At 47.0% G+C, this 11,596-nt stretch overlaps 1 protein-coding gene across 1 annotated transcript in view; it reads left to right on the forward strand.

Moving 5' to 3' along the window:
• The window catches only part of LOC139326720 (unconventional myosin-VIIa-like), a 104,524-nt gene extending 100,159 nt beyond the window's left edge, over positions 1-4,365 (forward strand). Inside the window, 3 exon segments of the mRNA XM_070956573.1 lie at positions 813-896; positions 1,710-1,829; positions 4,052-4,365. Coding sequence (XP_070812674.1) covers positions 813-896; positions 1,710-1,829; positions 4,052-4,141 — 294 coding nt within the window. The 3' untranslated portion in view covers positions 4,142-4,365.
• Positions 4,366-11,596: the final 7,231 nt, after the last annotated feature.

The raw sequence follows: 11,596 nt of genomic DNA on the forward strand, positions 1-11,596 counted from the left end.
GACCAAGTTGGGTTGCGTTTAAGAAGTGAGGAAGGAGCCCTGTCATTCGGTGGGCTACCTTGAAGAGCAGATGCTGGGGTCAGGAGCATAAAATAACTCCCTTTTTTCCCCCGAACCCCGCTCTGAGAGGAGAGCGGTGGGCGATACCTCTTGTTGTGGCCTGGCAGCGGATTCAGACAGTGAGGAGATTGGGGAGGAACATGGGCCATTCTTGGAGTCTGGGGAAGGCTCTGATGAGGGCTCTGCGTCAGAGGCAGAGAGGGGGCCAGGGCCGTCTGACAGTTATCAGCTGCCTTCGGAGTTGGACATCAGTGAGGCAGACGAACAGCTGGAGCCTGTTCCCAGTGTGCGCATGCACAGAGTTGCCAGACGAAGGGATTGGAGACCCCTCTCCTACAGCATTCACAGTCATGACTATCATCATCATCTTCTTTTAACGACGCCATAATCCCTTGCGGGGTGGAGTCTGGCCAACTGAATGGAGCTGTTTTAATGGCTGAATGCCTTCCCTGTCGCCGATGAGGAGTTTTGTTCAGGAGATATATTCTCATGGGGCCCAGAGAGAGAGAGAGAAATATCTGCCTCTACCTAGGATCGAACTCACAGCCTCCTGATGGTGAGGCGAGAGCTCCACCTCCAGGCCACCGCACCACTATTCACAGTCATGACTGTGATGTAACAAAAGTATATTCCTGATCAGTATGGAATGGTTGTGGGATCTTCCGTAGGGCTGTGGTAGCAGAACCAAGCTTCCTAGTTTGCACGTCATCTTCTCAGCCGACTAACACACCTCCACCTTCCTTCCTCAACAGCAAACCACAGACCCAAATTATCCAGAACTGCTCCTGGTTGCCATCAACAAACACGGCATCAGCCTCATTGACCGTAAAAGCAAGGTGGGTCCTTGAAGTAGGACCTCTAGGTTCTAGATTCTATGTTCTATGTTTTGTTCTGTTCTGTTCTTGTCCTTGAAGTAGGACCTCTATGTTCTATGTTCCATGTTCTATGTTTTGTTCTGTTCCATTCCGGTCCTTGAAGTAGGACCTCTATGTTCTATGTTCTATGTTTTGTTCTGTTCTGTTCTGTTCTGTTCCAGTCCTTCAAGTAGGACTTCTATGTTCTATGTCCTATGTTCTGTTCTGCTCCATTCCGGTCCTTGAAGTAGGACTTCTATATATGTTCTAGGTCCTATGTTTTGTTCTGTTCTGTTCTATTCCGGTCCTTGAAGTAGGACCTCTATGTTCTGCTTTGTTCTGTTCTGTTCTGTTCCATTCTGTTCCAGTCCTTCAAGTAGGACCTCTATATTCTATGTTCTGTTCTGTTCTGTTCCAGTCCTTCAAGTAGGACCTCTATGTTCTATGTCCTATGTTCTATGTTTTGTTTTGTTCTGTTCCATTCCATTCCAGTCCTTGAAGTAGGACCTCTATGTTCTATGTTCTGTTCTGTTCTATTCTGTTCTGTTCCAGTCTGGTCCTTGAAGTAGAACCTCTATATTCTATGTTCTATGTTTTGTTCTGTTCTGTTCTGTTCTGTTCCGTTCCGGTCCTTGAAGTAGGACCTCTATATTTTATGTTCTATTTTGTGTTCTGTTCTGTTCTGTTCTGTTTCATTCTGGTCCTTGAAGTAGGACCTCTATATTCTATGTTCTATGTTCCGTTCCGTTCCGTTCCATTCCTAAAAGGCACCTAATCCCTCGTCCATGTCTCTAGGACATCCTCATCACCCATCCCTTCACGAAGATCTCCAACTGGAGCAGCGGCAACACCTATTTCCACATCACCATCGGCAATTTGGTGCGAGGGAGCAAGTTGCTGTGCGAGACGTCACTGGTAAGGAGAAAACGTAGCCAGCTCATGGGGGTGGGGGTGGGGAGGGGCAGATGAGAAGCAGTGATAGAAATGGCTGGAGGTCTAGGGAGATGCTCCATCGTCCAAGTCATGGTTGTCCCAAAAATGCTTTTTCCAAAGGCGACCGGACTTCCTTTTTTTTTTGCTTGAAGATGTTTTGCTTCTCATCCAAGAAGCTTCTTCAGTTCTGAAAAGCACCTTTGGGACGAAGAAATGGCTGGCTCTCACAGAAACACGTATAGCTAGCCCTCGACTTACAACTATATGTTTAGGATTTATATTCCTTGCAGACAGCTGGTCATTTGCATCCGTTTTAGAGAGTCGTTGAGGCCACTTGGAGGCTGGTCTGTGTCCTCGGGGTCCCCTGAGCGGTGCAAATGAGCGTGAAGCCTTCTTGGAACTGCCGAAAAGATTGTGTTGTGGAGTTGTGCTTTCTGCAAGATGTTTCAGCAGTTCTGAGAAGGCTCCACATCCATTTCCACCACTCAGGTGTCCCTGAGGACACAGACCAGCCTCCAAGTGGCCTCAACGACTCCCTAAAAGGATGCAAATGACCAGCTGTCTGCAAGGAGTAGAAATTCTGCTTCTATTTCAGCTGTTTATATTTCTGACAGTTTTCTGTCAGAGTGTTGTGGCTCTGTTACCGGAGCCTGTGTCATCGTCAGGAGAGGACTCAGAGAGTGAAGAAGAGGAGTTGGCAAGGCCTCCCTCTCCAGGACCCTCCTCTCTGGCAATGCCTTCGGTGTCCGCCGAAGGGCAAGAGATAGGGCTGGGGCCAAGCAGGTCCACGCAGCCACAGATGGACAGTGATGAGGGAAATGAGTCTTGGCTGGATCCACGCCAGCGTCGCAGAGATAAGCGCGCGCAACAGAAGAAAGGGCGTGCCCGAGATTAGGCTGAGTCACTGGACCACACCCCACAGGATATAAAAGGAAGCGTGGTGGCCAGTCAAACCTTGTGACAAACAAAGCTGAAAGCTTCCACGCCATTCTGCATTGCCGGACTTTTGCTTTAAGACTAGATTATCTCTGGACTTGATTGTAATTATTGAGCTGCTTTCCTTTGATGTATCAGAAGTGGGGAAAAGTTATCTCTCCTCTTCGTAAATAATAAACTCTTGGCAGGCAGCCACTAGGTTGTTGCCAAGTTCCGTTATCATAAGGAAAAGGATTTTGCCGGCTGGTTTGGTCTTTAACTCCTGAACGTCTGTTGGTGTGTGTGCGTGGGGTTGGGGACAGAACACAGAGCTGAGGAAGCTTCTTGGATGAGAAGCAAAATGTCTTCAAAGAAAAGAAAAAAAAACAAGGAAATCCAGTTGCCTCCTGAAAAAGCACCTTCGGGACAACCCTGACCTGGATGACGGAGAATCTTTACAGACTTTTTAGCTATCCAATTTGGGATGAAGACTCTTGGAATGGGGTGGGAGGAGGAAGGGATTTCCAGAGGGAAAAAAATTGCAGACTACAGGAACCATTTGCACCACTCAGGTGACCCTGAGGATACAGACAAGGGTGGGCTTCAAAAATTTTAGCAAGGGGTTCTCTACCTGGTTGCTGGGTGGGCGTGGTCATGGTGGGTGTGGCCTAGTTGGCCTCCTAAACCACGCTGGGGAGGGGTTTTGGCCCTCCCCAAGCTCCAGAGGCTCTTCTCGAGCCTCCGGGAGGGCGAAAACAGCCTCCCCAGGCTCCGGAGGCCCTCTGAAGGCCAGAAACGGGCCCGTTTCCGGCCTTCCCAAACTTCCAGTAGGCCAGTTTTTTGCCCTCCCTGAGTCTCCACGCGCATCCTACACTTACCTGCATCCAAAACTGGCTGTGTGGGGACTCTTGGGAGGAGAGCGGTGGGCGGGGCCAGCCAGGAGTGGGATTTGGGGGTTCTCCGAACTGCACCGAATCTTAGCTAGAGGTTCTCCCGAACCCCTGCGAACCCCCAGCAGCCCACTCCTGAATACAGGTAGATTCCAAGTGGCCTCAATGACCCTCTAAAAAGGATGCAAATGACCAGCTGTCTGCAAGGAGTATAAATCCTTCCGTTCCCCACCATCCAGTCAGAGCTGAAGAAGCTTCTCGGATGAGAAGCGAAACGTCTTCACAGAAAAAACAAGAAATGTCTTGGGGGGGGGGAAGCCGTTTTAGGATAAGTCAAAAGACTTGTACAAGGATTAGAACCTAATTTTTTTCCCCCCTTCTTCTCCTCTTTTGCGCCAGGGCTACAAGATGGACGACCTGCTGACCTCTTACATCAGCCAGATGCTGACCGCCATGAGTAAGCAGAGGGGCGCGAAAGGGAGCAAGTGAATTGAGACTACCCGCTGGCCGCCCCTCCGCCAGCTGCGGGCCGTGGGCTACCCTTGCAGCTGGGGCAAAACGTTTGCAACTCACGTGTGGAAAATGAGCTGGACGCCTCCCGAAAACCTGTCGGATTCTGAGGACTCCGAGCAAACGTCCACTTCGAGCGAGGATGATTACTTGTGAGGGGAAAAAAAATAAAAAAAAACAACCACCACTTTTCTTTCTTTCCCACCAGCACTGATTATTATTATTTTCCCTCACAACTTCTGGGATATTCACCTCTGCTTCTATTTCGGATGTAATACCAGATTGGAAAAAAGAAAAAATAATCTGCTTTTTTTAGGGCATACGGAGAGGTTAGGATTTTTTTTTTTTTTTTGCAAACGGGCTTCGAGAAAGCTGTTGAAGGAACCAGAACTCTGCTAGAAATGGGATAATCCATTAAAAAAAAAAAAAATCTTCTGGGGTTGATTTATTTGTTTGTTTCCTGAGGGAAGAAATCAAGTAATCTTTTAAAGGGTGGTGGTGTGTTTTTTTTAAAGAAAGCATCGGAAAGACAGAAAAAAAGGATGTTTTGCAACAAAAAAACAAAAACAAAGGAAGAAGGAAAACAGCTGTTGGACAAATGGAGAGATGAGGCTTTCAATGTGCAATAACTGAACTGAGGATTTGATTGGAGTCTCCTGCTTAAACGGGGTTGGACTAGAAGACCTCCAAGGTCCCTTCCAACTCTTATTATTCTGTTTTTTTCTCTGTCTTATTTATCATGGCAAAGTTGATCTAAACTGAGACCACTTTGAGTCAAATTTCTGATAGATCTGCCTCCTTTTTTTTTTGTAGAAATTAAGTTTAAAAAAGAAATATACCTTGTTTCTAAGGGGAGGAGAGAGTGAAGGAATTTTTATTCCAGGCTGAACATTAAAATCAGAATACCGTTTACTCCTTCACATTGTTCCTCTCTCGTGACCCAATGAAATATTCCTGGAGGAGGAAAACGCTACTGAATTCTTTCCATTTTGAACGTGCAATAAAGAAAGAAAGAAATTTGTCCGATTTGAATTTCTTGATATGTACGTGGTGAATTTTAGGAAGATCCGAGGGATGAGACAGAAGTTTCATTGTAAGGGGACATTGAGTGAGGTTTCCCCTCATAATTTATATATATAATTTATATATATATATATATATATATATGTTTTTCTTCTAGCCAGGTTTTTCCTACGTAGCCAAGGTTTTTTTGTAGCTCCAGCTCAGTAAAACCTTGGCTACGTAGGGAAAACCTGGCTAGAAGAAAATATATATATATATATATATATATATATATATATATATATATATATATATATATATATATATATATATATATATATATATATAGGTCTTGCGGGATTTTACGGGGGAGAAAACCCGAATAACCAAAGACCTACATACAAACACCCGCGAAAACCTCAGAAAACATATATATATATCTATATCAGTGAAAAAGTCAATTTAATTCCAGTAGAGATAGTCCTCAAATTATAAGTATTAGTTTAGCGACAGTTTGAAGTTACAATGGCACTGTAAAAAGTGATTTATGATCAGTCCTTGCACTTACTTACGATGGTTGCCACATCCCTACGATCAAAATTTGGGAGCTTGGCAACCATTACGTGTTTACGATGGTTTGCAGCATCCCGTAGTCAGGTGATATCCATTTGTGACTTTCCTATCTGTCTTTGGACAATCAAAGTCACAGGGGATGCTGGATTTGCTTAATGTCCAGGTGATTCACTTAACAACGGCAATGATGACCCTTGACATGGCCAAAAAAAGTCATAAAATTGGGCGTGACTCAACTTAACTGCCTGTCATGCCCCCATTGGAGCCTGAATCTACAGAGGAAGACGAGCTGATCTCCGACAGAGATTGAGGGGGCAGCTTCATTGGCTTCGGAGGAATGTGGAGGAGCAGGATGAGGTAGCCCGGGGCCCCGTCAGGATTGGGACGGCTTGTAGGCAAGGAGGAAGGGGGGGCAGGATGACCAAGAGAAGCTAAGCAGTGAACAAAGGCGATGAGCCAGGACCACCCCCTCCTGATCCTCGAACAAGGAGAGTGGAGAGAAGGCGGGAACGGCGCAAGCTGACGCGACTACTCGGGAGGAGAGCGCCCCACCCCTCTTCACAAGGCACACCTGGGGACTGAGCCTTAAGGGATGCTATGAGGAGGGGCATTTGTCAGGATCAAACACTGAATTCATGGAGTGTTGGATGTTTCCTCGACTTCTTGCTCCCTAGGTTAATTGCCTTTTGTTCCTTTGCTTCCTGGACTCCTGGACATCTTCCCTTGCCCTGCTGGATTTCTTGCTTTGCAACCCTTGTGCTCACAGCTTTGTGCTTGACTACTTGTAACCAGAGGCTGCTGGAGGTGTGATTTGTGTAATCACTTTGCTCTGGGACTTGCCATCAACGTGGCAGCGTTTGGGGGGAAAGTTGGAGCAATAAAGGGGCGGTTTGAACTATTAGCTGACTGTGCTGCCTCTGTGCCGTGCCCTGGGTCATCACACTGCCTTGCTTAGTGATGAAAATTCTGCTCCCAATTGTGGTCATAAGCCGAGGATTACCTATATAGGCATGGGCACAGGACAGGGGTGAAATGCTACCGGTTCAGGCCGGTTAAATTAGCCACACGGTTGTTAAGTGAATCGGGGTTCCCAGTGGACTTTGCTTGTCAGTAGGTCGCAAAAGGGGATCGCCTGACCCCCCCCTACAACCGTCGTAAATATGAGCCTGTTGCCAAGTGTCTCAATTTTGATCACGTGACCAAGGAGATGCTGCTACGGTCGTAAGTGTGAAAAACGGTCATAAGTCACTTTTTTCAGTGCCGTCATAACTTCAAACTGTCACTAAATGAACGGTTGTAAGTTGAGGAGTGCCTCTATTTCCACCAACCTTCCCGAAGCATGAATAAAGAATATATCCAGGAAAAAAAACTATCGGCATTCATGTTGTAAAAAAAGAAACAATGAAATTTGCTTCTTTATTAGCAAAGAGAGAGAGAGAGAGAAGGAAGGAAAGAAGAAAGGAAAGAAAGAAGAAAAAAAGAAAGAGAGAGAGAAGGAAGGAAGGAAGGAAGGAAGGAAGGAAGGAAGGAAGGAAGGAAGGAAGGAAGGAAGGAAAAAAAGAAAAAGAAAGGAGAAAAATATTTTCTGTTTCAAGGAAACACAAAAATAAAAAGCATTGTCCAGTTTCATTATGCAGTGTGTTAGCTTCACGTTAATTTCTCTGGAAGAACGAGCAGCCTGTGCCAGAATCTCCCATCTGAATGGCGTTGTGATTCTCTACGCAAGAGATCCATCATTCGTTCACAACCGGCATTTTTGGCAATTCTGAAAATATACAAGGATGTAAGTCCTTCGTGCGGACACCAATCCAGGCCGCTGAGGACCAAGAAAAGTTCATCCAAACTTAGATTAATTACGTAGAACTGTATTTCTCTTTAAGATGGGTGGACTTCACCTCCCAGTCTCCTGCCTGAGCAGAGGGTTGGACTAGAAGACCTCCAGGGTCCCTTCCAACTCTGTTATTTGGTTATTCTGTTATTATTTATCACGGCAAGGTGACTTGTCAAAGTTGGCCTAAATCGAGGACACTTCGAGTCAAATTTTTGATAGATTTGCTTCCTTTTTTTGAAGAAATTAAGTGGGGGGAAAATTAAGTGGAAAGGATTTTTGTGACCCTGCAACGGAAAACTTTGTGGAATGACGCTGGAAACACGTTGCTAAAAAAACATGTTTGTCCGTTCCAGGTTCAGTCTGAGATGGAGTTGACAAATTATTCTAGGCCAGTGATGGCGAACCTTTTCAGCACCGAGTTGGTGCACTCGTCTGGGCCGCAACCTGGGCGCCCAGGGTGCATGAGCACGCCCGAAAATGAACTTCCGGTTTCCGGCATGCGCATGTGTGCCCGCCAGCTACTCTTCCTCCTTTCTGGCACCCATGCGCATACGACGATCAGCTGGCTGACGCACATGCTCACACAGGAAAATGGAAGACCAGCTCCTCCAGTTTCCAGCACTACCGCACGCAAAAAGGCCTGCTGATCATCACGTGTACATGCGTGCCAAGAGGAACAGGCGACGTCGCACGTGCCAGGTGACATGGCTCCATGTGGCACGCGTGCCATAGGTTCGCCATCACGATTCTCAGCTGAACATGAAATTAGAATACTGTTTACTCCTTCTTGAATCTGGTATCCCATTGAATTATTCCTGGAGGAGGAACGCTACTGAAATTTTTACATGCTAGCTGGGGAATTCTGGGAGTTGAAGTTCACAGATCTTGAAGCTATGGAGACTGAGAAATATTATTTCCAGTTCTAATGCTTTGCACCCCCAACCGCTACCGTTAAGAGAGCAGTTCCAAAGAAAATAAAAACTCGCTAATATACAGGTAGTCCTCAACTTACAAAGATTTGTTTAGTGACCGTTTGAAGCAGGGGTGAAATCCACCAGGTTCAGACAGGTGCTGGAGAACCGGTAGCGGAAATTTTGAGTAGTTCGGAGACCCGGCAAATGCCACCTCTGCCTGACCCCAGAGTGGGGTGGGAATGGAGATTTTGCAATATCTTTCCCCCAGGAGTGGGGTGGGAATGGGGATTTTGCAGTATCCTTCCCCTGGAGTGGGGTAGGAATGGAGATTTTTCAATATCCTTCCCCCAGGAGTGGGGTGGGAATGGGGATTTTTCAGTATTCTTCCCATGGAGTGAAGTGGGAATGGAGTTTTTGCAGTATCCTTCCCCTGCCACGCCCACCAAGCCACGCCCACCAAGCCACACCACACCCACCAAGCCACGCCCACAGAACCGGTAGTAAAAAAAATTGGATTTCACCACTGTTTTGAAGTTACAGCAGCACTGAAAAAGTGACTTATGACCGTTTTCCACTCTTATAACCGTCGCAGCATCCCCAGGATTCTGAGATCAAAATTCAGATGCTTGGCTACAGACTTATATTTACGACGGTTGTAGGGGGTCATGTGATCCTATTTTGTGACCTGCCGACAAGCAAAGTCAATGGGGAAGCCCGATTCACTTAACAACCGTCTTGCTAACTTAACAATTGCAGCGATCCACTTAAAACCAAAGTGTGGCTAGAGAAGGTCATAAAGTGGAGCAAAAACTCCCTTAGCAACTGTCTCGCTTAGCAGCCGAAATGTTAGGCCCATTTATGGTCATAAGTTGAGGACTACCTGTACAGCAACAACACAAAGCCTTATGCCTTACCATTGGACGTAAGTTCCGACATTTTCAGGCGCAATTCTGTTTCCGTGGCTAGAGCCTAAATGATTTTTAAACAGATATTATTTCACCGGAGAGGACATTAGAAAAGAAGCAAACATTAAATAAAAATCTGTTTTGTACTCTTGATGGAAAATCCTATTGTGTGCCTAATGTAGAAGTCCCAGATAAAGAACAGTTCCAGAATTGGGTATGTCCAGTTTAACGAAAAGAAGGACTAGGGGTGACATGATAGCGGTCTCCCAAAATTAGAGAAGCTGCCACCAAGAAGAGGGGGGTCAAAATATTCTCCAAAGCCCCTGAAGGCAGGAGAAGAAGCAACGGATGGAAACTCATCAAGGAGAGAAGCAACCTAGAACTAAGGAGAAACTTCCTAACAGGGAGTACAATTAATCAGTGGAACTACTTGCCACCAGAAGTTGTGAATGCTCCAACAGTGGAAGTTTTTAAGAAGGGACTGGACAACCATTTGTTGGAAATGGTATAGGTTCTCCTGATTGAGCAGGGGGTCAGACTAAAAGACCTCTAAGGTCCCTTCCAACTCCGTTATTCAGATTAAATTCTTGGAACCTCTAGTTGAAAGGACCGAAAAAATTGGTGAGGGTAACGTGAACGTCTAACAAGAGGACCTCAGGCCAAGGGTCTTCCTGTGGATCCCCGCGAAAAGCAGAGCCCCCCCCCCCAAAGAAGGAAAGACTCACCGCTTGGTCCCTCATCCAAACCGTCTTTCCGAGCTGCCCGTTGCAACTTCTTTTTCCTTTTCCACCTGGAAAGAAATAGTTGCACCGTTCATCGTACCTGCCCTTCCCACCGTGCGCAACCTTGAGAAAATAAAAACAACAAAAATATATCCTACACCAGTGATGGCTAACCTTTTTGCCGTCGCGTGCCAAAAGCGGGGGGAGCGCGGCGAGGTCGCCCATATATGTGCCCGTACCCATAATTCAATGTGCCCCACCCTTGCACATGTGCCCCCCCCCCTTTTAGCACATGATGGCATAGTGGGCCCGGTAGGCCCATTTTTCACCCTCCCCAGGCTCCAGAGACTTTCTAGGAGTCTGGGGAGGGCGAAAACAGCCTTCCCCATCTCCCCGGAGGCCCTCTGGAGGCCGGAAACAGCCCATTTCCCAACTTCTAGTAGGACCGGAAGGCCCAAAAATCAGCTGGCTGGCGCACACATGTGCGCTGGAGCTGAGCTACAACAACGCTCGCGTGCCAACTGATATGGCTCCGTGCGATAGGTTTGCCATCACGGTCCTACACCAACCTTGGCAACTTTAAGACTTGTGGACTTCAACTTCCAGAGTTCCTCAGGCAGCTGGCTGGGGAATTCTGGGAGTTGAAGTCCACGGGTCTTAAAAGAGGCCATTGTTGGAGACCCCCCTGTCTGAAACGTTCACGACAAAAACGTTTGCAGGCAGGATTGGGAACTCCCTATCTAAATGCGCAGGGATTTGCTCCAATTGGAAAGTCTCACAGGACCCAAAATTTGTCGCAACCCACAGATAATCCATGCATAGAACGGCGAAAGGTTCAGCGTGATAAACCGAGGTGGGTTTCAAATTTTTTTACCACCGGGTTCTGTGCATGTGGCTTGGTGGGCGTGGCAGGGGAAGGTTACTGCAAAATCCCCATTTTCTCCCGATCAGCTGGGACTTGGGAGTGTTGTGGCTCCATTACCGGAGCCTGTGTCATCGTCAGGAGAGGACTCAGAGAGTGAAGGAGAGGAGTTGGCAAGGCCTCCCTCTCCAGGACCCTCCTCTCTGGCAATGCCTTCAGTGTCCGCCGAAGGGCAAGAGATAGGGCCGGGGCCAAGCACGTCCACGCAGCCACAGGTGGACAGTGATGAGGGTAATGAGTCTTGGCTGGATCCACGCCAGCGTCGCAGAGATAAGCACGCGCAATAGAAGAAAAGGCGTGCCCGAGATTAGGCTGAGTCACTGGACCACACCCCACAGGATATAAAAGGGAGCGTGGTGGCCAGTCAAGCCTTGTGACGAACAAAGCTGAAAGCTTCCACGCCATTCTGCATTGCCGGACTTTTGCTTTAAGACTAGATTATCTCTGGACTTGATTGTAATTATTGAGCTGCTTTCCTTTGATGTATCAGAAGTGGGGAAAAGTTATCTCTCCTCTTTGTAAATAATAAACTCTTGGCAGGCAGCCACTAGGTTGTTGCCAAGTT

The sequence above is a fragment of the Pituophis catenifer genome, unplaced genomic scaffold (genome assembly GCF_029215685.1).
Source record: "Pituophis catenifer annectens isolate HBS135680 unplaced genomic scaffold, rPitCat1.0.hap2 SCAF_97, whole genome shotgun sequence".
Classification (NCBI taxonomy): Eukaryota; Metazoa; Chordata; class Lepidosauria; order Squamata; family Colubridae; genus Pituophis; species Pituophis catenifer.